The sequence below is a fragment of the Eleutherodactylus coqui genome, chromosome 1 (genome assembly GCF_035609145.1).
Source record: "Eleutherodactylus coqui strain aEleCoq1 chromosome 1, aEleCoq1.hap1, whole genome shotgun sequence".
NCBI classification, from domain to species: domain Eukaryota; kingdom Metazoa; phylum Chordata; class Amphibia; order Anura; family Eleutherodactylidae; genus Eleutherodactylus; species Eleutherodactylus coqui.
Window position 1 is genome coordinate 518,053,597 of NC_089837.1, and position 26,748 is coordinate 518,080,344.

The 26,748-nt window shown below is 48.2% G+C and overlaps 1 protein-coding gene across 1 annotated transcript in view; it reads left to right on the forward strand.

Annotated features, from left to right (window-relative positions):
* The window catches only part of DLG2 (discs large MAGUK scaffold protein 2), a 469,593-nt gene that overhangs the window by 147,632 nt on the left and 295,213 nt on the right, over positions 1-26,748 (forward strand). Inside the window, exons 10-14 of the mRNA XM_066588133.1 lie at positions 6,036-6,049; positions 7,000-7,035; positions 14,193-14,211; positions 14,881-15,037; positions 26,177-26,279. Coding sequence (XP_066444230.1) covers positions 6,036-6,049; positions 7,000-7,035; positions 14,193-14,211; positions 14,881-15,037; positions 26,177-26,279 — 329 coding nt within the window. The remainder of the gene's footprint in view (positions 1-6,035; positions 6,050-6,999; positions 7,036-14,192; positions 14,212-14,880; positions 15,038-26,176; positions 26,280-26,748) is intronic.

The following is a 26,748-nucleotide window of genomic DNA, read 5'->3' on the forward strand; positions in this document are numbered from 1 at the left end:
CTATATTCACCCAGCAGTAGGTTTTGGGGTACAAATGCTGATCTTCTCACTTCCCCTAAACAGGAATAAAAAAAAGTCAATGCTTTTTAGATACCTCAAAATGGTGTCATTACAAACTACACGTTCTCCCACAAACACCGGCTTGATGCGGCTCTGCGCTCTGGTCCTGCAATGTGGCGCCACGCAGAAAGTGTTTTTATGTAAAAAGAGTTGATATTTTAGTGTTAAACATAACAAACAGTACGGTGTTGTCATAACTGTAAGGATAAAGGTAACAATATTCACGCCACACTGTGAGCGCCATGAAAAGAAATTACAAAGAAACAACAGTGAAGAAGCTTTTTTGCATTGCCCCAAGTAAAAAAATTTTAAAAAATTAAGAAAACAACTAGAACTCGTCCTGCCAAATACGAGGGGTCGTACGGTTACACTGATGAAAACTTTTTGGTAACTCCAGGCAGTTTACATGTGTCTTTTTACTGAAGAGGCTTCTTTCTGGCCCCTCTGCCATAAAGCCCAGATTGGTGGAGGCTGCAGTGATGGTTGACCTTCTGGAAGCTTCTCCCAGCAGGCAGGATCTTTGGAGCTCAGCTAGGGTGACAATTGGGTTCTTGGTCACCTCTCTTACCATGGCCCTTCTTCCCCGGATTACTTAGTTTGGTGGGTCGGCGTCTCCAGGAAGAGTCCTGGTTGTTCAAAGCTATGAAGACCAATGGGAACTTTCCGTGCAGCAGAAATGTTTTTGTAGCTTTTCCAGATCTGCGCCTCCACACAATCCAGTCTCTGAGCTCTGCAGGCAGCTTTCTCCTCATGGATTGGTTTTGGCTCTGATATGCATTGTGAGCCATGAGACCTTATATAGGCAGGGCTATATCTTTTAAAATGATGTCTAATCAGTTGAATTTACCACAAGTGTCTCCCATTAAGGTGTAGAAACATCAAAACAGATTCAGAGCTAAACTTCAAGTATCATACCAGAGGGTGTAAATACTTTTGTTAATGCAGAAAGTTAGTTTTTCATTATTACCATAAACTATGTACAAATATTTATAACATTCATTCATTAAGTCATTATGGGGTATTATCATAGGCGTAGCGTCAGGGGTTGCTGGGGTCGCCATGGCGACCCGGCCCCTGCGCTCAGGGGGCCCTCCGCCGCCCTCCGCCATACCCACATGCACATTCAGTGTATTAATGGCTGGCCGTTCTGTGTGCAGCATGATTCCAATCAGGCTGCATGCAGAACAGCAAGCCTGAGTGTAGCCTGGCAGAGCAGGGGGGAGGAAGTCACATGGGCCCGCAGGGCACAGTGATCATATGCCTCCCCCTGCTTCCTGCTAAACGGGCAGCTACAGTGTCTGTCTCTCCTGCTACTGTGAGAAGGAGAAGTCGTCCGGCCCAGGGGTAAGTGTATATATGTGTATGTGTGTGTATATGTCTGTCTCCTCTATCTACCTAAGGCCGCCTGCACACGGGCGGAAATCCCGCGGCGGGATTTCCGCCGCTCAAAGCCTGCATAGGAGTGCATTACAATACGCACTCCTATGCAGACGGCCACGGTTTGGCCGCGCGAAATGTCGCGCGGCAAACAAACCGCGGCATGTCCTATTTCTGTGCGGGGCTCGCAGAGCCTCGCACAGATACGTCACTCACCCGGCCGCCGGCTCCGGTCTGTGCATGCGCCGGCTGCCGGGCATGAAAGAGCCGGGGCCGCGGGGCGCGGGTGAGTACGCGCTCGTCTCTGCAGGCGCTCGGGTCGGGTCCCGCAGCGAGAATTCTCGCCGCCAGATCCGACCCGCTCGTCTGCAGGCGGCCTATCTCATATCTATCTATCTACCTATCTCATATCTATCTATCTATCTATCTATCTATCTATCTATCTATCTATCTATCCCATATCTATCCCATATCTATCCCATATCTATCTATCTATGTATCTATCCCATATCTATTTATCTATCTATCCCATATCTATCTATCTATTTCATAATCTATCTCTCTCTCTCTCTCCTATCTCTCCATCTATCCATCTCATATCTATCTATCCCATATCTATCTATCTATCTCCTACCTACCTATCTATCCCATATCTATCTATCTATCTATCTATCTATCTATCTATCTATCTATCTATCTATCTATCTATCTATCTATCCATCTATCCCATATCTATCTATCTATCCCATATCTATCTATCTATCCCATATCTATCTATCTCATCTATCCCATATCTATCTATCTATCTATCTCATATCTATCTATCTCATATCTATCTATCTCATATCTATCTATCTATCTATCTATCTATCTATCTATCTATCTATCTCTCTATCTATCCCATCTATCCCATCTATACCATATCTATCTATCTATTTCATATCTATCTATCTATTTCATATCTATCTATCTCTCTCTCCTATCTTTCCATCTATCTATCTCATATCTATCTACCCAATATCTATCCATCCATCTATCTCATATCTATCTACCCCATATCTATCCATCCATCCATCCATCCATCCATCTATCTCATATCTATCTACCCCATATCTATCCATCCATCCATCCATCTATCTCATATCTATCTACCCCATATCTATCCATCCATCCATCCATCTATCTCATATCTATCTACCCCATATCTATCCATCCATCCATCCATCTATCTCATATCTATCTACCCCATATCTATCCATCCATCTATCTCATATCTATCTACCCCATATCTATCCATCCATCCATCCATCTATCCATCTATCCATCTATCTCCTATCTATCTATCCATCTAGCCATCTATCTCATATCTATCTACCCCATATCTATCCATCTCTCTCTCTCTCTCTCTCTCTATCTCTCTCTCTCTCTCTCTCTCTCTCTCTCTCTCTCTCTCTCTAGCTCTCTCTGGTATAAGTTATACATCTCCCTGGATTTACTGTATTCATTTGCACACTTTACACACAATAAAAAAAAAAACGCATGAAAACCACAAGCAGTTATTAATTGTGTCTGCAGCTCCTTAATAACGTACGCGGTCTTTAAATTCTGCACGCAGGTTTTCTTATGTGTTTTTCTTTATTGAAATCGTGGCATTTTGACCGGAATTTCAAGCAGCCTTTTCGAACACACGGTACAGCATTTGACAGCGCTCTTTAATGCCCCCCATCATTGTGATGGGTGAGGAGGTGTGTTAAAAACCACGAAAATGCACAAATAAAACAGACAGCTCTCGAAAATCACGGCAATAGGGACACCGCGTTCCAGTGCAAATTTGAGTAAGCTCATTAAAATCTCTGGGAGTGTTGTACTGCGGTTAGTACGGCACTCGGGGCGCTGTGCTAATAGCGGTAAAAAGCAGAGAGAGCGGCCTGCGGGGCTACAAACAGATCTTCATGTAGTGCAGGAAATGTGTCATGTTTGGAAAGATTACGCCAAGGGGCAGATCATGTATGCAGCAAGATCTAGGTATGGGTACGGGGGAGTGTGGGGTGGAGGCCCGGGGGGGGGCCCCGAGCTGAACTTTTGCACCCGGGCCCCTGAGCCCTTAGGTACGCCCCTGGGTATTATAGAACATTAAGTGTAGAATGATGGGAAAAAGTCGATTTTTTTTTCTATTTGCAAAAGGTTCATTACAAAATGTCAAAAGGTGAAAGGGTCTGAACACTGTCTGCACCTACAATTAATGCTTTTACACATCCAAAGTCTACAGGACTAAAGGCCATGTGACGTGTAATTCCACACATGTAGTTTATCTTATGGTTCGCTCTCTCTGTCATGTCCCATATGTTGGTGCCCCATCAGACTAACTGCACATCTAGCTGGTGCATCAGGTAGCGCTTCCATACATTTCTGCTGCTTCCTGACATCTCATAGAACAGCAATGCTTTTCTCCTTAGGGAGAGCGCCTAGACGGTGAATGAGGAGACTCAAAATGCCATTCATGCTCCTCTGGGTAATATGCAAATAAGGGAGATGGAATAATACCTCCACAGCGCCACCTATTGGAAGGCAGCATTCCTTCAAGCCACAGTTAGACTCTATACAAGTCTTGTGACAATGACTGGGAATTATTTACAGTCATTGTTACCAGACTGGTATGAAGAGTCTAACTTTGGCTTGAAGGAATGCTGCCTTCCAATAGGTGGCGCTGTGGAGGTATTATCACATCTCCCTTATTTGCATAGAACAGCAGGTACTGTTTGCCCCCTCTATGTTATAGCAATTAAAAGAGTGAACTTCATGGTAGGGATTGGCAAAAAAAAAAAAAAGCTTCTCTAAGGTCGCCTGCACACGGCACACATGGAATCCGTGTGGGGAATCCAGCACGGAATTCGCCCATGCCTTCTGCCGGTGACCCTGCTTACCTGTCATTTCTTCTTTTCTTCTGTACTGCGGGTGTGCCGGCGCACATGCGCAGTACAGATTTCCCCGTGCCGTCACTAGGCGATGACGCAGATTCCGCGTAATGCCGTAATGCTTATTATAGAGCATGCTGCGATTTTATTTTCGGCACATTGTGTCCGCAAATAAAGTCTGCATGTGTGCGGGGACAGAGGAATCTCCAAGCACATCTATGGGCAAATTGAGTAGCGGAGCGCCCACGCTGGTGACAAGCGCAGGATCCGCAATTCAGTTTGCCCCATGTGCATGAGGCCTTAAGGGCCATTTAGACACAACGATGCTCGCTCAAAAATCACTCAAAGCCGTCTTTTGACCGAGAATCGTTGTGTCTAACTGCATGGACATCGTACAGTTTTCGTTAACCAGTCGCTGATCATTCTCTTTCAGCATGCTGAAAGAAAACGATCAGCCTTATCAGGAGTTCACAGCGGGATACAGCTGACACTAATGTTTCAGCTGTATTTCGCTCCATGAACACAGCCAGGGTATGAAGAACACAGCGCTCCAGCTGTGTTCTTCATACTCCGCACGGAGCGCACAGCTGTATACCAGCTGAGCGCTTCATGAATAGCCAGGGTATGAAGAACACAGCGGTCCAACTGTGTTCTGCATACCCTGCATGGAGTGCTTAGCTGTATAACAGCTAGGTGCTCCGAGCAGAGAACAGTTAGATGCAGAAGACAAGTGGTCCTGCTTGTCTTCTGCATACCCTGCTCGGAGCACAAAGTGATCGCTCAACATTTGAGCGATCACCTTGCTCTGTAAAGGCACACAGCGATTATCACTCAAAGACATCTTTTGAGCAAAGTGATGTGTCTAATCCAGGCTTTAGGAGAGGCCTTTTGGATGATGGAGTGCTGCTCACAAATACCTTTGCGTCTTAATTTCAAAACACAACCTTATGACTTTGTATTGATTTTTAAACGTTGCTTTTGTAAAGTAAAGCCTACAATGGAATTTGTTGTTGTTGCCTGTATTTCTGAGTTGCCCTCTATACTTAAACACTTGGTTCATTTCAAACATGGTCAGCTACGAGTAAGGCCACTCTCACACAGGCATTTGTAAAACCGCCGCATTTTACAATGGCGTTTTTAAACACGTTCGATGAAGGCAACCCCCGCAGGGATTTTCGGGGAAGGGCTTGAAATATAAGCCCTTCCCTGAAAATCATCCCTAGCTGCTTAAAATTATTATATATATATATATACATACACACACACACACACATACACACACACACACACACATACATACACATACATACATATACACACACACATATACACACACTCACCTCTCCGCCGCTGTCGGGGCTCAGGCGCATCTTGTCCCTGGCTTCCTTGACAGTGTTTTGAAGCTCTTTCAGCAGCCAGGGATTTAAAAATTACTGCCTCCTCAAAGGGCTGTGTCTGATTAGCTGAGTGCTCAGCCAATCACAGGCAGCAATCAGCCATTCAGTGAATGACAACTGAAGGCTGCCTGTGATTGTGCACAGTGCTCAGCCAATCAGAGGCAGCGCTCAGCCATTCATTGAATTCATATATATTTAAAGTCCTTCCCTGAAAATCACTGCAGGGTTGCCTGCATCCCATTGCTTTCAATGAGGCTGCCGGCAGCAGTGGAGGCCCCATTGAAAGCAATAGGAAACACTGTGTTCCTTTGCCACAGCTGTGACAGCTGTGGCAGGGGATTCTTTTCTCCCCGCAGGGAGTCCCCTCATCACTGAACACTGTGACAGTGCTGAGGGGACTCCTCACGTGGAATATTAATGCGCAGCATGAACCTTCCTGGCACACGGATGTCCTATCTTTTGCAGGTGCGTGAATTTGCGCGCCTGTAAAAGACGGACATGTGAACACATCATAGGAAACTAATGGTTCTAATAGATGCCCGGTTTTGTGTGCACAAATACACGCTCATGTGAACGAGGCCTAAGAGCTTAAAACCTGCAGGAAAGTATTTAGTTGTGTTATAATAATATTGCAGTGTTTTACCCAAGCTGAAGATATACCACTTGTTTGTAGCTGTGTACAATATGATGGTCGCAAGAAATCAATGTCCAAGCTTTGGCAATCCTATTTTTACACCAATTGGCAACTTTTTAGGGGTTCCCGTCGAAGATACGAGAAAATATAAATTGCCCCCTATGTCTTCCTACAATGTATCAGTCTGGAGTGCGGTCTGTTGAGCTCACAGAGCATTGTCTGCACTGGATACAATTGTATCCACTTCTCAGTTGGGAGCAGGACCAGCTGTGTACAGATTTACAGCCCATAAAAACAGGAATGTTCTCATTCACTGACAGCAAACACATATCTTGAAAATGGTGAGGCATAGCAACACAAGGGGGCACATCTAATGCTGTTCTTGTGCACAATTGAGTTTATACAAATTTACTACTGATCTGCACCAAAAAGAACAGATGTTACGCCTCTCACTCCACTTTTCCGAGGTGTCTAGAAAAGGGGCGGGGCTTGAGATAAGTGACATTTTTACAGACTTTCACACAGTTCAGAATTATGTCGCGGCAAGAAGTAAAGTGTAACCAGCAGCACTCTGTTTAACCCAATATGGGTGGGACATCCAAGTATAATGTCGGAGCCACGGGCACACGGAGCCCCAACCTTCGTTCCTCCAGTGGAATCCAGACAGCAAAAATCTTTATCATAAATGATCAAAACGCTGCATTTTTTTTTAAATGTAGGAATAAAGTCTATTTGCATTCTATTTTTGCACCGATGTATGAGGGAGTTCTAATGTTGCTGTCACAATGACGGGTCTAGCTGCAGATTGTTGGAGAGTTTACATCGGCTTGCGGTGCGTCGTCTGGTCTGTTCTGTCTCAAGAGAAGGAGATTAAAGAACTGCAACTTTTTGAAAAAAGTCATAAAATTTGGCAAAAACTCACTCCAGTACATGGGTGGCATAGAAAATGACTCCACGTCTCTGAGGGCGCACTCACATAAGTGTCCTGTGTATTACATCACTCTCACACGTATCATGCGCAGTGATAAAAGCCCATTGATTTTTTTATGGCGCTCCCCACACCCACATTTTTTTCACATGTCATACGTACCAATATAGGCTATGGAGATTTAACATATGTAGCAAATATGCATGTTCATGTATGCACATGAAAATAGGCGTGTAATACACAGAACATATATGTGTGAGTGACCCCCAACCCATCTAAAGATGCGACAAAGTTATCAATATTGTGTGATTTCAGAAGTTTGCCGAACTTTGTACTGGGGAAGAAAAAAATCCAGCAGCAAAAGCTGAAAATGACCCACCAAGTATATTACATGTATGGAGTGTTTGGGCTGTATTTACAGATCTGACATGCGTTAAAAGTCGTTTTTCTCTATTTGCTTAGCCACTAACAGTTAATGATTAACATAGTATGTAAAGCCAAATTAACACAATGTTCAGCCTGTTTATCTTCCTGTGTTGTTGATTCCTAGGAAGGCAGGAGCCAATTAGCACTTTTGGGGAAAAATTCCTTCCCGACTCCCTAATGGCAATCAGACTAATCCCTGGATCAACCCCTAATAGTTCCTACCTGCCTGTATACCCGGATTAACAATTAACCTTAGATTTATATCCTGTAATATCCTTCCGCTCCAGAAAGACATCAAGTCCCCTCTTAAACTCCTCTATGGATTTTGCCATCACCACGTCCTCAGGCAGAGAGTTCCACAGTCTCACTGCTCTTACAGTGAAGAACCCTTTTCTATGTTGGTGATGAAACCTGCTTTCTTCTAGATGTAGCGGATGCCCTCTTGTTACCGTCACAGTCCTGGGTATAAACAGATCATGGCAGAGATCCTTGTATTGTCCCCTCATGTATTTATTAGAGATGACCGAACGTACTCGTCCGAGCTTGATACTCGTTCGAGTATTAGCGTGTTCGAGATGCTCGTTACTAGAGGCGAGCACCACGCGATGTTCGAGTTACTTTCACTTTCATCTCTGAGACGTTAGCGCGCTTTTCTGGCCAATAGAAAGACAGGGAAGGCATTACAACTTCCCCCTGAGTGGCTGGCGAGATCAGGTGTCATCCGAGTATATAAATCGGCCCCTCCCGCAGCTCGCCACAGATGCATTCTGACAGAGATCAGGGAAAGTGCTGCTGATGCCGGAGCTGCTATAGGGAGAGCGTTAGGAGTTATTTTAGGCTTCAAGAACCCCAACGGTCCTTCTTAGGGCCACATCTGACCGTGTGCAGTACTGTTGAGGCTGCTTTTTGCAGTGTTGCACGTTTTTGTTTTTTTGTATATCGGCCGTGCAGAGCATTGCGCCCTGCAGTAATTTTACATAGTCCACGGTCAGTAGTGGTGGTGAGGCAGGGACAGTGAAAGACATATCCAGTCTATATAGGCAGTGGGCTTTTCCAAAAAAATTTGGGAAAAAAAATCTATTTGGGCTGCCTGTGACTGTCCTTACTGTACTGCGTCTCTGCTGGGGGTAGTTGTCCTAATTCATACGCAGCCAGCTAAGTGTTACAGCAGGCTTGCGCAAAATTCTTTCCTGCTCTGCTGTGCGTTCCGTAAGCGAAGTCAGCCTCCAACCACAGGCCAATAAGCGGCACATTTAATTACAGCGTTCTGTTTCTGCACTACTGGTAATACAGCATGCTGAGGGGTAGGGGTAGGCCTAGAGGACGTGGACGCGGGCGAGGACGCGGAGGCCCAAGTCAGGGTGTGGGCACAGGCCGAGCTCCTGATCCAGGGGTATCGCAGCCGACTGCTGCGGGATTAGGAGAGAGGCACGTTTCTGGCGTCCCCACATTCATCTCACAATTAATGGGTCCACTCGGTAGACCTTTATTAGAAAATGAGCAGTGTGAGCAGGTCCTGTCGTGGATGGCAGAAAGTGCATCCAGCAATCTATCGACCACCCAGAATTCTGCGCCGTCCACTGCTGCAACTCTGAATCCTCTGGCTGCTGCTCCTCCTTCCTCCCAGCCTCCTCACTCCATTACAATGACACATTCTGAGGAGCAGGCAGACTCCCAGGAACTGTTCTCAGGCCCCTGCCCAGAATGGGCAGCAATAGTTCCGAATTCTCTCCCACTGGAGGAGTTTGTCGTAACCGATGCCCAAGCTTTGGAAAGTTCCCGGGGTCCGGGGGATGAGGTTGGGGACTTCCGGCAACTGTCTCAAGAGCTTTCAGTGGGTGAGGAGGACGATCACGATGAGACACAGTTGTCTATCACTCAGGTAGTAGTAATTGGAGTAAGTCCGAGGGAGTAGCGCACAGAGGATTCGGAGGAAGAGCAGCAGGACGATGAGGTGACTGACCCCACCTGGTTTGCTACGCCTACTGTGGACAGGTCTTCAGAGGGGGGGGGCAAGTGCAGCAGCAGGGCAGGTTGGAAGAGGCAGTGCGGTGGCCAGGGGTAGAGGCAGGACCAGACCGAATAATCCACTAACTGTTTCCCAAAGCGCCCCCTCGCGCCATGCCACCCTGCAGAGGCCGAGGTGCTCAAAGGTCTGGCAGTTTTTCACTGAGAGTGCAGACGACCGACGAACAGTGGTGTGCAACCTGTGTTGCGCCAAGATCAGCCGGGGAGCCACCACCACCAGCCTCACCACCACCAGCATGCGCAGACATATGATGGCCAAGCACCCCACAAGGTGGGACGAAGGCCATTCACCGCCTCCAGTTTGCACCGCTGCCTCTCCCCCTGTGCCCCAACCTGCCACTGAGATCCAACCCCCCTCTCAGGACACAGGCACTACCGTCTCCTGGCCTGCACCCACACCCTCAACTCCGCTGACCTCGGCCCCATCCACCAATGTCTCTCAGCGCACCGTCCAGCCGTCGCTAGCGCAAGTGTTGGAGCGCAAGCGCAAGTACGCCGCCACGCACCCGCACGCTCAAGCGTTAAACGTGCACATAGCCAAATTTATCAGCCTGGAGATGCTGCCATATTGGGTTGTGGAAACGGAGGCTTTCAAAAGTATGATGGCGGCGGCGGCTCCGCGCTACTCAGTTCCCAGTCACCACTACTTTTCCCGATGTGCCGTCCCAGCCCTGCACGACCACGTCTCCCGCAACATTGTACGCGCCCTCACCAACGCGGTTACTGCCAAGGTCCACTTAACAACGGACAAGTGCACAAGCACAGGCGGGCAGGGCCACTATATCTCCCTGATGGCACATTGGGTGAATTTAGTGGAGGCTGGGACCGAGTCAGAGCCTGGGACCGCTCACGTCCTACCCACCCCCAGAATTGCGGGCCCCAGCTCGGTGGTGGTATCTGCGGCGGTGTATGCTTCCTCCACTAAACCACCCTCCTAAGCAACCTCTCTCTCGCAATCAAGATGTGTCAGCAGCAGCACGTCGCCAGCAGTCGGTGTCGCGGCACGGCAGCACAGCGGTGGGCAAGCGTCAGCAGGCCGTGCTGAAACTACTCAGCTTAGGAGAGAAGAGGCACACGGCCCACGAACTGCTGCAGGGTCTGACAGAGCAGACCGATCGCTGGCTTGCGCCGCTGAGCCTCCAACCGGGCATGGTCGTGTGTGACAACGGCCGTAACCTGGTGGCGGCTCTGCAGCTCGGCAGCCTCACGCACGTGCCATGCCTGGCCCACGTCTTTAATTTGGTGGTTCAGCGCTTTCTGAAAAGCTACCCACGCTTGTCAGACCTGCTCGGAAAGGTGCGCCGGCTCTGCGCACATTTCCGCAAGTCCCACACGAACGCTGCCACCCTGCGCACCCTGCAACATCGGTTTAATCTGCCAGTGCACCGACTGCTGTGCGACATGCCCACACAGTGGAACTCTACGCTCCACATGTTGGCCAGGCTCTATGAGCAGCGTAGAGCTATAGTGGAATACCAACTCCAACATGGGCGGTGCAGTGGGAGTCAGCCTCCTCAATTCTTTACAGAAGAGTGGGCCTGGTTGGCAGACATCTGCCAGGTCCTTGGAAACTTTGGGGAGTCTACCCAGATGTTGAGCGGCGATGCTGCAATCATTAGCGTCACCATTCATCTGCTATGCCTCTTGAGAAGTTCCCTGGAAAGCATAAAGGCAGACGCTTTGCGCTCGGAAACAGAGGCGGGGGAAGACAGTATGTCGCTGGATAGTCAGAGCACCCTCCTGTCTATATCTCAGCGCGTTAAGGAGGAGGAGGAGGAGCATGAGGAAGATGAGGAGGAGGGGGAAGAGACAGCTTGGCCCACTGCTGAGGGTACCCACGCTGCTTGCTGTCATCCTTTCAGCGTGTATGGCCTGAGGAGGAGGAGGATCCTGAAAGTGATCTTCCTAGTGAGGACAGCCATGTGTTGCGTACAGGTACCCTGGCACACATGGCTGACTTCATGTTAGGATGCCTTTCTCGTGACCCTCGCGTTAAATTAATTCTGGCCACTACGGATTACTGGGTGTACACATTGCTCGACCCACGGTATAAGGAGAACCTTTCCACTCTCATACCCGAAGAGGAAAGGGGTTCGAGAGTGATGCTATACCACAAGACCCTGGCGGACAAACTGATGGTAAAATTCCCATCCGACAGCGCTAGTGGCCGAAGGCGCAGTTCCGAGGGCCAGGTAGCAGGGGAAGTGCGGAGATCAGGCAGCATGTACAGCACAGGCAGGGGAACACTCTCTAAGGCCTTTGACAGCTTTCTGGCTCCCCAGCAAGACTGTGTCACCACTCCCCAGTCAAGGCTGAGTCGGCGGGAGCAATGTAAAAGGATGGTGAGGGAGTACGTAGCCGATCGCACGACCGTCCTCCGTGACGCCTCTGCCCCCTACAACTACTGGGTGTTGAAGCTGGACACGTGGCCTGAACTCGCACTGTATGCCCTGGAGGTGCTTGCTTGTCCTGCGGCTAGCGTCTTGTCAGAGAGGGTGTTTAGTGCGGCTGGGGGAATCATCACAGATAAGCGTACCCGCCTGTCAACCGACAGTGCCGACAGGCTAACACTCATCAAGATGAACAAAGCCTGGATTTCCCCAGACTTCTCTTCTCCACCAGCGGACAGCAGCGATACATAAACAATACGTAGGCTGCACCCGCGGATGGAAGCATTGTTCTCTATCACCATCAAAAACGTGGACCTTTTTGCTTCATCAATCTGTGTATAATATTCCTCCTCCTCCTCCTGCTCCTCCTCCTGAAACCTCACATAATCACGCTGAACGGGCAATTTTTCTTAGGCCCACAAGGCTCAGTCATATAATTTTTGTAAACAATTTTTATACGTTTCAATGCTCATTAAAGCGTTGAAACTTGCACCTGAACCAATTTTTATTTTAACTGGGCTGCCTCCAGGCCTAGTTACAAATTAAGCCACATTAACCAAAGCGATTAATGGGTTTCACCTGCCCTCTTGGTTGGGCATGGGCAATTTTTTGGACGTACTTTAGTACTGTTGGTACACCAATTTTTGGGGGCCCTCGCCTACAGTGTAATCCAATAAATTTTTTGCCCACCTGCATTAAAGCTGACGTTACATCAGCTGTGTTGGGCAATGCAATGGGATACATTTATGTACCGCCGGTGGGTTCCAGGGAGCCACCCATGCTGTGGGTCCACACGGAGTTGTAACTGCATGTGTCCACTTCTAAAGAACCCCAGTCTGACTGGGGCATGCAGTGTGGGCCGAAGCCCACCTGCATTAAACATGACATTACCTCAGCTGTGATGGGCAATGCAATGGGGTATATTTATGTACCGCCGGTGACTTCCTGGCACCCACCCATGCTGTCAGTCCACAGGGACTTCACAATAGGGGGTTGTACCTGCCTGTGTCTATGAATTATAAAGCCCGGTCAGGTTGGGGCATGCAGTGTGGGCCGAAGCCCACCTGCATTTAATCTGACGTTAGCTCTGCTGTCCAGGGCACTGCAATGGGATACATTTATGTACAGCCGGTGGGTTCCAGGGAGCCACCCATGCTGTGGGTGCACACGGAATTCTCATTGCGGAGTTGTACCTGCCTGTGACTATTTATAAAAAGCCGCGGTCTGACTGGGGCATGCAGACACCTTGACAGAATGAATAGTGTGTGGCACATAGGTTCCCCATTGCTATGCCCACGTGTGCAGCTCCTGATGGCGGTGACACAGGATTATATTTCTCATTGCTTCTGTACAGCATTGTGGGCTATCGCCCCGCCCCTTTTAAAGAGGGTCGCTGCCTAGCCGTGCCAACCCTCTGCAGTGTGTGCCTGCGGTTCCTCCTCATGGCAGACGCACTTATAAATAGACATGAGGGTGGTGTGGCATGAGGGCAGCTGAAGGCCGCGCAGGGACACTTTGGTGTGCGCTGTGGACACTGGGTCGTGCGGGGTGGGGGGGGGGGGGGTTGAGCAGCATGTAACCCAGGAGAAGTGGCAGCGGAGTGTCATTCAGGCAGTGATTGTGCTTTGTTGGAGGTAGTGTGGTGCTTAGCTAAGGTATGCATTGCTAATGAGGGCTTTTCAGAAGTAAAAATTGTTGGGAGGGGGGGGGGCACTCTTGCCGCTATTGTGGCTTAATAGTGGGACCTGTGAACTTGAGATGCAGCCCAACATGTAGCCCCTCGCCTGCCCTATCCGTTGCTGTGTCGTTCCCATCACTTTCTTGAATTGCCAAGATTTTCACAAATGGAAACCTTAGCGAGCATCGGCGAAATACAAAAATGCTCGGGTCGCCCATTGACTTCAATGGGGGTCATTACTCGAAATGAACCCTCGAGCATCGCTTATAATGGAATCCATCACCACTATGACCTGTCTAGCTTGCCCTACGCTCCCCGTCCCGGTCTTACTGGAGCAGTCATCTCCCTGGTGTTCAGAGGGCGTGTCGTGCTGCAGCGGTGCTGGCTCTGTAATGGCACCCCCCTCATCTGCCAACGTTGCAGACTTGTTGGGTCGTGCCAGTTCAGGACTAGCCCTCCTGGTCCTCTTCCCTCTACGCCTTCTTCTATCTGTCATGTTACCCTCACATACGTGTGCTACAACGCCATAGCGTGCCACAATAATCATGTTTTCAAGTCCTGTATCTGTGTATTAAACCGTAAACCTCTTTTTCATAAGGAAGGATTGTATAGTTCAGCCTAGTGGCCGTCAGCAGTACTGCAGTGTTTTAAAGAAAAACAAAGCAAACAAACATTGTCTAGTCATATTGATCACATTGATCGGTCTGCAGAGGCCTTTGTAAGCTCTTCTGGGAATCTGATAAAGAATTGGGAACTTTTCCAACACTATTTGCTCTATGTTTTATTTAAAGAGTTAGAAGGGGTGTGGCTTAATCAAGGAGGCGGGGCTCAGTTTGGTGGTCATTGCAGCCAGATCATCCAGCCATAGACAAACCTGCCTAAGCGTGACCCTGTCACCATACCTGTTGATTAGAGGAATGGGGAGAAGGGACGGCAGATAATGGATGTCTAAAGATTAGAAAAAGGGTGAAAAAAGGTCATATTTCACATTTTTTCTTTAGACTTATTTTCTGCACTGGCGTAATAAATAAATGTTTGTTTCTACAGGGAACCCCGGAAAGTCATCCTGCACAAAGGCTCCACAGGACTGGGCTTTAATATTGTCGGTGGAGAGGATGGAGAAGGAATCTTTATCTCGTTTATTCTAGCGGGAGGACCTGCAGATCTGAGCGGGGAGCTGCAGAGAGGAGACCAGATTATATCAGTACGTACTATGTGTGACATTCCCATTATAGAATGAGCTTCTCCATGCACTGATTGCGTTTATACAAAGCTGCAGTGTAAAGCATGGTGGAAGCGGCATACTGAGCCACTGATGAGTTAGGAGATGGATGTCAGATGACAATGCAGCTAAGATAAATGGATTTGCAGCACAAGTTGACCCCATATTGTGAATCCGGCCGGAGAGTCACTTACCTTGCTGCCCGTAGTATTTTGCCCCATGAGCATCATTGCAGATCGGATGCAGTCTGAGTCTAAGCTCTGTTAGTTTTGGGTTCTGCTGCCAAACATCCATGATGCATTGCAGCAAGGGTATTGTGGCATTCCATTCAGGTATGACATACAATGCTTTGGCTGTAGGGTACTAAGGGGCTCAATATCACTAAGCGATAGCTTTGTACCCCCTCTATAGTAGGAGCAGAAGCTTTAGTGCCCAAGCTTTTATGTCATAGCTACAGTGCCTCTAATAGTGCCAGCTACAATGCACCCAAAAGAACAATCTATTTCAGTCTCTGTGCCTCCCATGTGTTTGAGCTACAGTATCACCCCAAGTATACATTGGTGCCACACACCGTGCCCATATGAGCACCAGATAGTAATTCTTTACATTCCCTCGCTGCTCACCGAGTCTGAAACACTGGAATTGGATGTGAGCAGCCAGAGGATACTTATTTGTATCTTACTGCTCCTACACGATCCCTGTGATCGCTGCAGCAAAGACAGAATAGAGCTGCTGGCGATTGAGGACAGTCTGTTCTCTGCTGCAGAACAACATGGCTGTCTTTGGGCAATGTGGCAGCCTGAGAAGTCTCCGTAAGGTTCCAGCCACAGGTAACCCACGTCGGCCACAGGTAGGCCACAGCCGCAGCACCACACGGGCCACGGGTAGGCCACAGCGGCAGCACCACGCGGGCCATGGGTAGGCCACAGCCGCAGCACCACGCGGGCCACGGGTAGGCCACAGCCGCAGCACCACGCGGGCCACGGGTAAGCCACAGCCGCAGCATCACGCGGGCCACGGGTAGGCCACAGCCGCAGCATCACGCGGGCCACGGGTAGGCCACAGCCGCAGCACCACGCGGGCCACGGGTAGGCCACAGCCGCAGCACCATACGGGCCACGGGTAGGCCACAGCCACAGCACCACACGGGCCACGGGTAAGCCACAGCCGCAGCACCACGCGGGCCACGGGTAGGCCACAGCCGCAGCATCACGCGGGCCACGGGTAGGCCACAGCCGCAGCACCATACGGGCCACGGGTAGGCCACAGCCACAGCACCATGCGGGCCACCTTTTTGATCACTTTTTATTCTATTTTTTGGGGGTTGCTGGAATAGCAAAAAACAATCCTGCAACTTTGTTTGGCAATTCTAAAGGGGTTTTACCACTAAAGACATTTATTCCATATCCACAGGACAAAGAATAAATGTTTGATCGCTGGGGATCCAACAACTGGAGCCTCTAGTGATCTTGAGAACGGCACACCAAATGTCCCATGTGAATGTAGCAGAGGTGCACATGCGTGACTACCGCTCCATTCAATTCTATGGGACAGGTGGAGATCGTTGCACTTGGCAATCTCCCTCTATCCCAAAGAAGAGAATGAAGCCAGAAGCATGGCGCCTCTCCAGTCACATGGGACATATGGGGGTGCCATTTCTGCGATCACTGGGGGTCCCAACAGTCAGATCCTCAAGAATCAGATATTTATTCCCTATCCTGTGGATAAAGGAAAGCTGTCTTTGGTGGTAAAATCCCTTTAAGGCCGTATACACCTTCATACCCAGGCTTTATCATCTAAAATGGACAATGAAGCAACAGTACAACAGGTTGTAAATACAAGTGTCCTATTGTTTTGTTTCTACGCTACTATACGGACCTATGTGTCTCCATGGTAACAGGCAACAAACAAACTGTAGTGTAATACTGCAGTCTCATACTTTCTTCCAACCCCCCACCCTTTGATAAATCGCATTTGATAGATTACTCAGATGTTAAAGAGGTTGTCTGCTCTCTTTTTCATTGATGACCTATCCTCCGCCACTCAGGATCTCCATCCATCAGCTGACTGTCCGGCCCATTGTCCAGTGCAGCGGCCCGAATGTTGTCATAAGCGACTAGGAGAAGTGTGTGCACCGGCTTCACTACTATTGAAATCAATCGGAGAACCGCATGGCTACGGTACTTTCTGCTCCTCTCCTGGTCAGGATTGGATGTGACGCCATGACCAGCAGAGAAAAAGAAGCAGAGGAGCAGTTCAGCTCTCCCATTGCTTTCAATGGGGGTGAAGCCAGCACACGTACTGATGGCTAATGACAACGTCTGGTCCATGGTCTGGATGATCAGCTGGTGGACAGAGGTCCTAAGTAGCAGGCATGTGTCCATCAACTACTGATGGCCTATCCAAGCAACAAGTCATTAGTGAAAAAGAGGGCAGACAACCCCTTTAAATGCACAGTTTCAGCAAATGTTAAAAAATAAAAATCTAAAAAAAATTAAAAATTGACACTTAAACATCAAAAACCATTGATAAAATCAACTCAACACGTGCTGCAACTGTTTATTCATTCTGTTCTCACTTTGTCATTATGGGGTTTTTAGTGCAGAATGATGGTGGAAAAAGTTAAAGACTTTCCAGACTCACTGTAAATACAGCACCAGGGCCCAGCTCAGTACATGAGTACAGCACCAGAACCAAGCTTAGTAAATAAATGCCGTACCAGAACTAAGCTCATAACACAAATACAGGACCAGAAACAAATTCAAACTGAAATACAGCAGCAGAACTAGGCAGATGTGTATTAGGGGCTGCGATAGGCTGACAGCAGCACCTCGGGGATCAGAGGACAAGAGACAGAGTCAGAGGTATGATGCTTCATACGGCTCCATAAGACACCTCTGCACAAATGAAGAAGATCATTTGCCCGGCCAGATCTAAGGGGGTCAATCACCCCCACCCTACATCTGCCTGATGCCCCACCTACAAGCTGGTGGCCGGAGCCCTGTGTGTCCGCATAGGTTGCATGTAGCGCGGGGTTGACTTTTTGTGTATTTAATATGTTACAATTCAGGTTATAGTTTGTTACATCTGCATTTGGAGAATAAACAAATTGTTGCAAAGACTGATAACATCTTTAAGCCCTCACTGCCTCCTAGTGGGTGACAAGTGTAACTGCTACTGCAATATCAGCAAAGGCAAAAGATTCCGCTCTTTAATAATAATCCTCGGCCCGTCATGTAAACGCCTACAATTCTGCGGTAAAGTGGAGGTCAGCGATGCTCTCATTACCCCTGTTCTGCTGATTGACCTCAGAGCGGCCCCTGCGGACGGCCTTCCTGTACAGACAGATGACTTCACAGCGGGTACTCAGAGGCGAGCAGATGTCTGCCCAGTCAGGCACAGCGAGACTTGCATGAGGATTTTGTTCCATAGGAAGCCCTAGCCTTACAGCAATTACAAGATCCGAAAACTGCAGCGTCTCGAGAAGGACGGAGCGCGATCTATCAATGTGCGAGGCCATCGTAGGAGAGCGATGGATACATTACAGCACACTCCATATATATCCCGTATCCTCATCTGCCTCTACTGACCTGGGAATGCCATGAACCATTTGTAGCCCAACATATATGTGCAGCCAAGACTAAAATATCTGAGTCGGTGAAATGGGTGCAAATGTGGCCTAATTTGTCATAATGGAAAAAGTGGCATATTATTTGGCGCCACTTACCAAAGATGTTGGATGTGCTCTTCTCCCGTCGCCCCGCTGAGGCTGCCACTCTTACATACCGGTAATCTGTAAAAGAAGGAAGAAAATGAAGCACGCTGGCAATAAGTTTGGCGCTATATTTTCTCAATGCTTAACCCCGCCCCTTTTTCCTCAATATTTTTCAAGACTATCAAAGTAGGTGTAAAAAGAACTGTAGGGCAGCGCCGGCCGCAGGCTAGATGGCACCCTGGGCAAAAAGATTTGTGGCACTCCAACCAATCGTAAGGAAAAAATTATATATATTGCGCTATTAGGCAGTCTGAATATATTCTGTTGGGGCAGAAAACAGTAGCATAGCAGCGTACCCACACCAGAACAGCTCAGTGAATAAGCACTGTACCAGAACCAAGCTCAGTACATAAATACAGCACCAGGACTAAGCTCATAACAAATGCAGCACCAGAACAAAACTTATAAGATAAAAGTGGCACCAGAACCAAGCTCATACCATAAATACAGAACCAGAACCAAGCACAATACATAAATAGAGCGCAAGAACCAAGCTCATAACATATATACAGCACCAGAACAGCTCAGTGAATAAGCACTGTACCAGAACCAAGCTCAGTACAAAAGTACAGCACCAGGACCAAGCTCATAACAAATGCAGCACCAGAACAAAACTTAGTAGATAAAAGCAGCACCACAACCAAGCTCATACCATAAATATAGCACCAGTTCAGTTCAGTGAATAAATACGGTACCATAACCAAGCTCATACTATAAATGCATCAAGCTCATAATATATATACAGCACTAGAACCAAGCGTAGTATATAAATACAGTATCACAACCAAACACACACCATAAATACAGCACGTAAACCAATCTTGGTAAATAAATGCAGCAACAGAAGCAATCTTCCACCATAAATACAGCACCAGAACCAAGCCCAGTACATAAACACAGAACTATAACCAAGCTTATAACATAAATGCAGATGCAAAACTACGTGATTGTGTTATCCCTGGGGGACAAGTAAACCAAGCCTACATCTGCTCGGTGTTACCCCCCCCCCCCCCACGTTGGTTGCACAGGTCGCATGTAGCTGAGGCCAGCCATGCCGTAGGCAAGTGTCTAGAATTCTGTCGAGTTCCACCAAATTTATCATACTGACTGCACTATTGTGAAGAATTTGGCGTAATTTGCCCCTTTTTACCGCCTTGTAAATGACGCATCTTACGCCAATGTTGGTAGACGTCCCCCTCCGTGTCCTTGTGTGCTGCGAGCAGTACATCGTAGTGTGATTTCAAACATTAGCGCTGCTCATATAGTCCTATCAATGTTGGATGTTTGCAGTCACTAAATCACGGACTCCTGAGACAATGTTGGCGCAGACCGTTTAATACGACCTCCATATTAGCAGAGATAACATGCAATATTGTAGTGAATATTCTCACAATTCGCGATTTTCACGAATTGTGATAATTACGGCTTACAACATCCCATAGAGCTCCGGCTTTAAGACCGCATGTGATATCCCAATGAAGACGCAGACTCCTCCTCCAAACTACCTATAGCATGCCAGTTTATGGCGCAGTCTTGTGCAGGTATGTTGCACGGAGTCCAGACTTGGATCTACAAAGGCAGCAGCAGTTCTAGTCGTCGTCCACCAGGGGGCAGCCATGGCTTTCAGATGCTTGTGTTTCCCCGCTGGCAGCATATTGGGGCGCAGATTCTGGGATATGAGGGCATCATTTGATGACAATTTTCTGGCAGCTATTTTTTCTTCCCCAGTTTAACCCCTTAAGGACATGCGCCTTCGTTTTGTTTTTCATTTTCCCCTTTTACTCATTACTTTGAAAAGAATCGTAACTCTTTTATTAACCCATCGACGTCGCGGTCTGACGGCGTGTTTTCCGCGGGGCGCGGTGTATTTTCCAATATTATTCATGTGCCGTATAATGGATGAAAAACTTTTAAAAGAATTTTAAATGGAATGAAATGGGGAAAAAGAACGCAATTTTGCCATCTTTTGCAGGTCTTGTTCTTGCAGCTTACACACTGCGCCAAAAGTGACCCGATAGCGTTATTCTGTGGATCCGTCCGGTTAGAGCGATACCAAATTCATGGCGTTTTCCCTTTGCTGCACTACTTCTAAAAAATAAAATATTTTTAAAAATAAATTTTCTACATTTAAACTTAATGTGAAAATACAGTTTTTTGCCTCCATTTTCCGTCCGCTGTAACTTCTTACTTCCGTTTTATCTCTCCGTCACTACAGTTGTGCGATGGCCGCCCTGTGTGACGCCCTGCAGATACACCCTGATGGCGTAAATACGCAGAGCTTCACCCGCAGTGAATGGAGACCTTTCGTCCACATCTGCGCATTTTGCTACCAAATTTCAGTTGCGTACATAAACCCCGCGGCCCCTCCTGTCGCGGCGCGTTGTACGTCCCATTATAGCCCACGGACAGCAGTAGGTCTGCCTAAACACGCGGGAAATTTGCGTTTTTGTTGCGTATTTACAATGTGATTTCGTGTTTTGTGATTGTTTTCGTGTTTACACGCGTAACGAGACAGCCGGAGAAAAGCACAAGGTAACGGCGTATATCATCCCGTGAGCGCGCTGTGTATTCACGGACCGCAGTACGCTACGCCTGAGGCTGGGTTCATACAGCAGGATTCACCGGGACATTTACGTCCGTTCCACCTCTCTGTCCATAGTACAGTCGGAAGGAAGCAGCTCCGGAATATAACCGTGCGAATACCGCGCCCTTAAGTAGTCGGTGCACATGCAATTTTTTTTTTTCATGTGTGTGAAAACCGCAGGTACTGCGATGTGACCCGCACGGGGTTAATCCGAAACACATTGTAGATGCATGAAAAACACAGAAAAACGAGTGCAATGGAGTCCAGATATTCTCAGACCTACATGTAATACAGACTGAAAGGAAATCTGGCTCTGTTGCCCGTAGCAACCAATCACGGCGCAACCTTCATTGCACCTCAGCAGTATAAAAAATAAGAACCAATCACGGCGCAGCTTTCATTTTACCTCAGCAGTATAAGAAATAGCAACCAATCACAGCGCAACTTTCATGTTACCTCAGCTGTGTAATATATAACAACCAATCACAGCACAGCTTTCATGTTACCTCAGCAGTATGATATATAGCAACCAATCACAGCGCAGCTTTCATGTTACCTCAGCAGTATAGGAAATAGCAACCAATCATAAGGCAGCTTATATTTTTACCTCAGCAGTGTAAGGAATAGCAACCAATCACAGTGCAGCTTTCATTTTACCTCAGCAATATAAGTAATAGCAACCAATCACGGCGCAGCTTTCATTTTACCTCAGCAGTATAAGAAATAACAACCAATCACAGCGCAGCTTTCATGTTACCTCAGCGGTATAATATATAACAACCAATCACAGCGTAGCTTTCATTTTACCTCAGCAGTATAAGAAATAACAACCAATCACAGCACAGCTTTCATGTTACCTCAGCAGGATAAGAAATAGCAACCAATCACAGCGCAGCTTTCATGTTACCTCAGTGGTATAATATATAACAGCCAATCACAGCGCAGCTTTCATGTTACCTCAGCAGGATAAGAAATAGCAACCAATCACAGCGCAGCTTTCATGTTACCTCAGCTGTATAATATATAACAACCAATCACAGCGCAGCTTTCATGTTACCTCAGCTGTATAATATATAACAACCAATCACAGCGCAGCTTTCATGTTACCTCAGCTGTATAATATATAACAACCAATCACAGCGCAGCTTTCATGTTACCTCAGCAGTATAAGAAATAACAACCAATCACAGCACAGCTTCCATGTTACCTCAGCAGTATAATATATAACAACCAATCACAGCGCAGCTTTCATGTTACCTCAGCGGTATAATATATAACAACCAATCACAGCGCAGCTTTCATGTTACCTCAGCGGTATAATATATAACAACCAATCACAGCACAGCTTTCATGTTACCTCAGCAGTATAATATATAACAACCAATCACAGCACAGCTTTCATGTTACCTCAGCAGTATAATATATAACAACCAATCACAGCGCAGCTTTCATTTTACCTCAGCAGTGTAATATATAACAACCAATCACAGCACAGCTTTCATTTTACCTCAGCAGTGTAAGAAATAGGTAAAGTGAAACCTGCACTGTGATTGGTTGCTATGGGCAACGGAGACAGATTTGTTTGTAGACGGCTTCTATAAGAGTGCGGTGCGGCTTCTCGGCGGCCCCCTGTATTACATTGTCGGCTGCTCCAGCATATGGCCGACGCCTCAGGAATCTCGGCACGGTTGGCAGGCGGATAACTATAGAGATTGGCTGGTGATTATCTGCCCAGAACGAGCGGCTTCTGCCAGGACTACCAGCTGGGTTTCCGCTCTGTCAGTTTAATTTTGGCGCAGGGAGCTGCAGCCAGGGAGCCTCGGGAGGCGCTGCAGAGCCCCGCGAAGTCACAGTTCCTGCCCCCTGCTGTCATATACCGGCGGCAGACATGGGGTTGGTACACTGCGCAGGGTGCTGCGGCTGGCAGGGTGAGGAGGCACCATGATATTTTGGTGGGCTCAGGTGGCTGCACTGTTACGGGGGGACTATGGCGGATACCGCTGGCTCACTCACAGGGGTGTATGCGGCCCACTTTATTCACACACGTAAAATACAGCATACGCGTATATATACTGGTATACGCACCAAAATACGACATTTGTTTCACACGCATGATACGCACCTGAAAAAAAAAAGACACGTGCGTGACCAGGGAAATCACTGGGCTTGTAGCACGAAAAATAGGCCTCATTCACACGACTGTATGTGACCCGCCGCCATCTACAGCTCCGTGTGATGCCGGCTCTGCTGGCGGAGACCTCGTATGGCAGCGAGTGTACTGCACATGACCACGTATCCCACACACACGGTCATACGCAGCGTGACTCAGTTTCGTATGCTATGTATTGCATCCGCGCACATATAAAGTACAGGCCTCACACTGCGTGGTACGCCGATACATGGAGCATGCTGCGATCTATTTCTCATGCCTATCGACATGCAGTGTTTCCACGCTAATGTGAACCGCGTGTCATGTGGCCGTGCGTGGCGCGTGTAATGTGTGCTGAAATCATGATCGTGTCAATGGGCCCTTACTCACGTAATACACAGGCCTCGTACGCCCATGTGAGTGAGCAGTTATCGGGGTACTGTGGCTGACACTTATGGGGCACTATGGCTTTAACAGTTTTAGGGGGTGCTCACCCATGCCCGCCAGGATCACATTTTCCATTCAAGCTGCCCAACAGGGTACTAGAGCCTCATGCCAGTCCACATAACATATTATATCCAAGCTGGAGGCGGCCCACAAGGGTACTAGAGCCTCCATGCCCCCCTGTCTCACATCTAGAGGAAGTACAACATAGTACTGGAGCCTCCATACCCTCCCGTATCACACCTTATATCTAAGCTAGACGCAGCCCAACTGCATACTAAAACCTCCATGCCCATCCATATCACGTCTTGTATCCAAGCTAGAGGTGGTACAACAGGGTACTAGAGCCTCCATGCCCCCCTGTCTCACATCTAGAGGAAGTACAACATAGTACTGGAGCCTCCATACCCTCCCGTATCACACCTTATATCTAAGCTAGACGCAGCCCAACTGCATACTAAAACCTCCATGCCCATCCATATCACGTCTTGTATCCAAGCTAGAGGTGGTACAACAGGGTACTAGAGCCTCCATGCACCCCTGTATCACATCTTGTATCTAAGATAGAGGCAGTACAACAGGGTACTAGAGCCTCCATGCCCGCCCATATCACATCTTGTATCCAAGGTAGAGGTGGTACAACAGGGTACTAGAGCCTCCATGCCCGTCCATATCACATCTTGTATCTAAGATAGAGGCAGTACAACAGGGTACTAGAGCCTTTATGCCCATCCGTATCACATCTCGTATCCAAGCTAGAGGCGGTACAACAGGGTACTAAAGCCTCCATGCCTTTCCGTATCGCATCTTGTATCCAAGCTAGAGGCGGTACAACAGGGTACTAGAGCCTCCATGTCTTTCCGTATCACATCTCGTATCCAAGCTAGAGGCGGTACAACAGGGTACTAGAGCCTCCATGTCCAAAAACAGTCAAAATCCATTGGTGCGGATTTTGACTGGAAATCAGTTGTGTATCCGCAGCTGATTTCATACTATGCGGCACTACCCTCACCTTCTCCCTACCCCTCACCTTCTCTGTAGGTTTCCACTGTCAGCGCTCCTGGCTTTCCAGCAGCCTGTAGTGGCCTCACCTTACCAGCATCACCTGACCGGGCCGCTGAGAACTGGAAGCGCTGACAGCGGAAAGCCTACAGAGAAGGTGAGGGGTAGAGCCGCATAGTATGAAATCAGCTGTGGATATGCAGCTGATTTCTAGTCAAAATCAGCCCCAATCGTATGGATTTTGACTGGTTTTGGATGCGTAAGTGCTGCTTAATTTGCTGCAGAAATTTTCACTGTGGACATTCTGCAGAATTTCCGCCACGTGTAAACATACCCTGAGTCAGCTAGAGGTATGCTGCCACGTGCAGAGTGGCCGCAGTAGTAGTAGTGTCCCCCATATCAGCCCCAGTAGTAATAGTGACCCCCACAGTGGCCTCAGTAGTAATAGTGACCCCTATATCAGCCCCAGTAGTAATAGTGATCCCCACAGTGACCTCAGTAATGTAAGTGACCCCCACAGTGGCCTCAGTAGTAATAGTGCCCTCCATAGTAATAGTGTCCCCTATATCAGCCCTAATAGTAATAGTGACCCCCACAGTGACCTCAGTAATATAAGTGTCCCCCACAGTAGCCTCAGTAGTAATAGTGTCCCCTATATATGTCCCAGTTGTAACAGTGACCCCCACAGTGGCCTCAGTAGTAACAGTGACCCCCACAGTGGCCTCAGTAGTAACAGTGACCCCCACAGTATCCCCAGTAGCGTTAGAACCCCCTGAAATGCATATACTTCCCTTCTCCTTGTCTTCAGAGTGCGGCTGCTCTTCTTCCTCTTCGGGTGGAAGCCTGTGCACCTGCAGTAGCGCTTCCTGCAGAACCAAGGAGGAGAGATCAAGGGAGGAAGATCCCAGATGCACACACTGTTAATGTATGAGTCTAGAAGCCATGCCGTAGTGTCATTACCAGCCAGGGTCACTTTAATGGTGACCAGACGTCCCAAAAGCAGGACAGAGGATCCCAAAGCGGGACTGTCACGCCTCAATCGGGCCATACGGTCACCTTACCTAAGGGCTACTTCAACTGAACATCAGGAAAACAGAAACCATCAGAATAACACTTAAAGGGTCTTTCCTGGGGGCGGAGTTATAACGTTTCCCCTCTTCTTCACAGGTGAATGGAATAGATCTCCGCGGTGCTTCCCACGAACAAGCTGCAGCTGCCTTAAAAGGTGCAGGCCAGACGGTCACAATTGTAGCACAATACCAGCCTGAAGGTAAGAGATGGCGCCGCAGTCCTCCTCATATTAATGTGTCTGCAATCTAAGTTTTCCGAAGTAAGGCTGCATTCACACGAACGTATATCGGCTCGGTTTTCACGCCGAGCCCGATATACGTCGTCCTCATCTGCAGGGGGAGGAGGATGGAAGAGCCAGGAGCAGGAACTGAGCTCCCGCCCACTCTCTGCCTCCTCTCCACCCCTCTGCACTATTTGCAATGGGGAGAGGTGGGACGGGGGCGGGGCTAATTTGTGGGGGGGAGCTTAGCCCCGCCCCATCCCACCTCCTTTTATTGCAAATACTGTAGTGCAGAGGGGCGGAGAGGAGGCAGAGAGGGGGCGGGAGCTCAGTTCCTGCTCCTGGCTCTTCCATCCTCCCCCCCCCCCCCCCCCCGCAGATGAGGATGACGTATATCAGCGTGAAAACCGAGCCGATATACGTTCGTGTGAGTCCAGCCTTACACTTA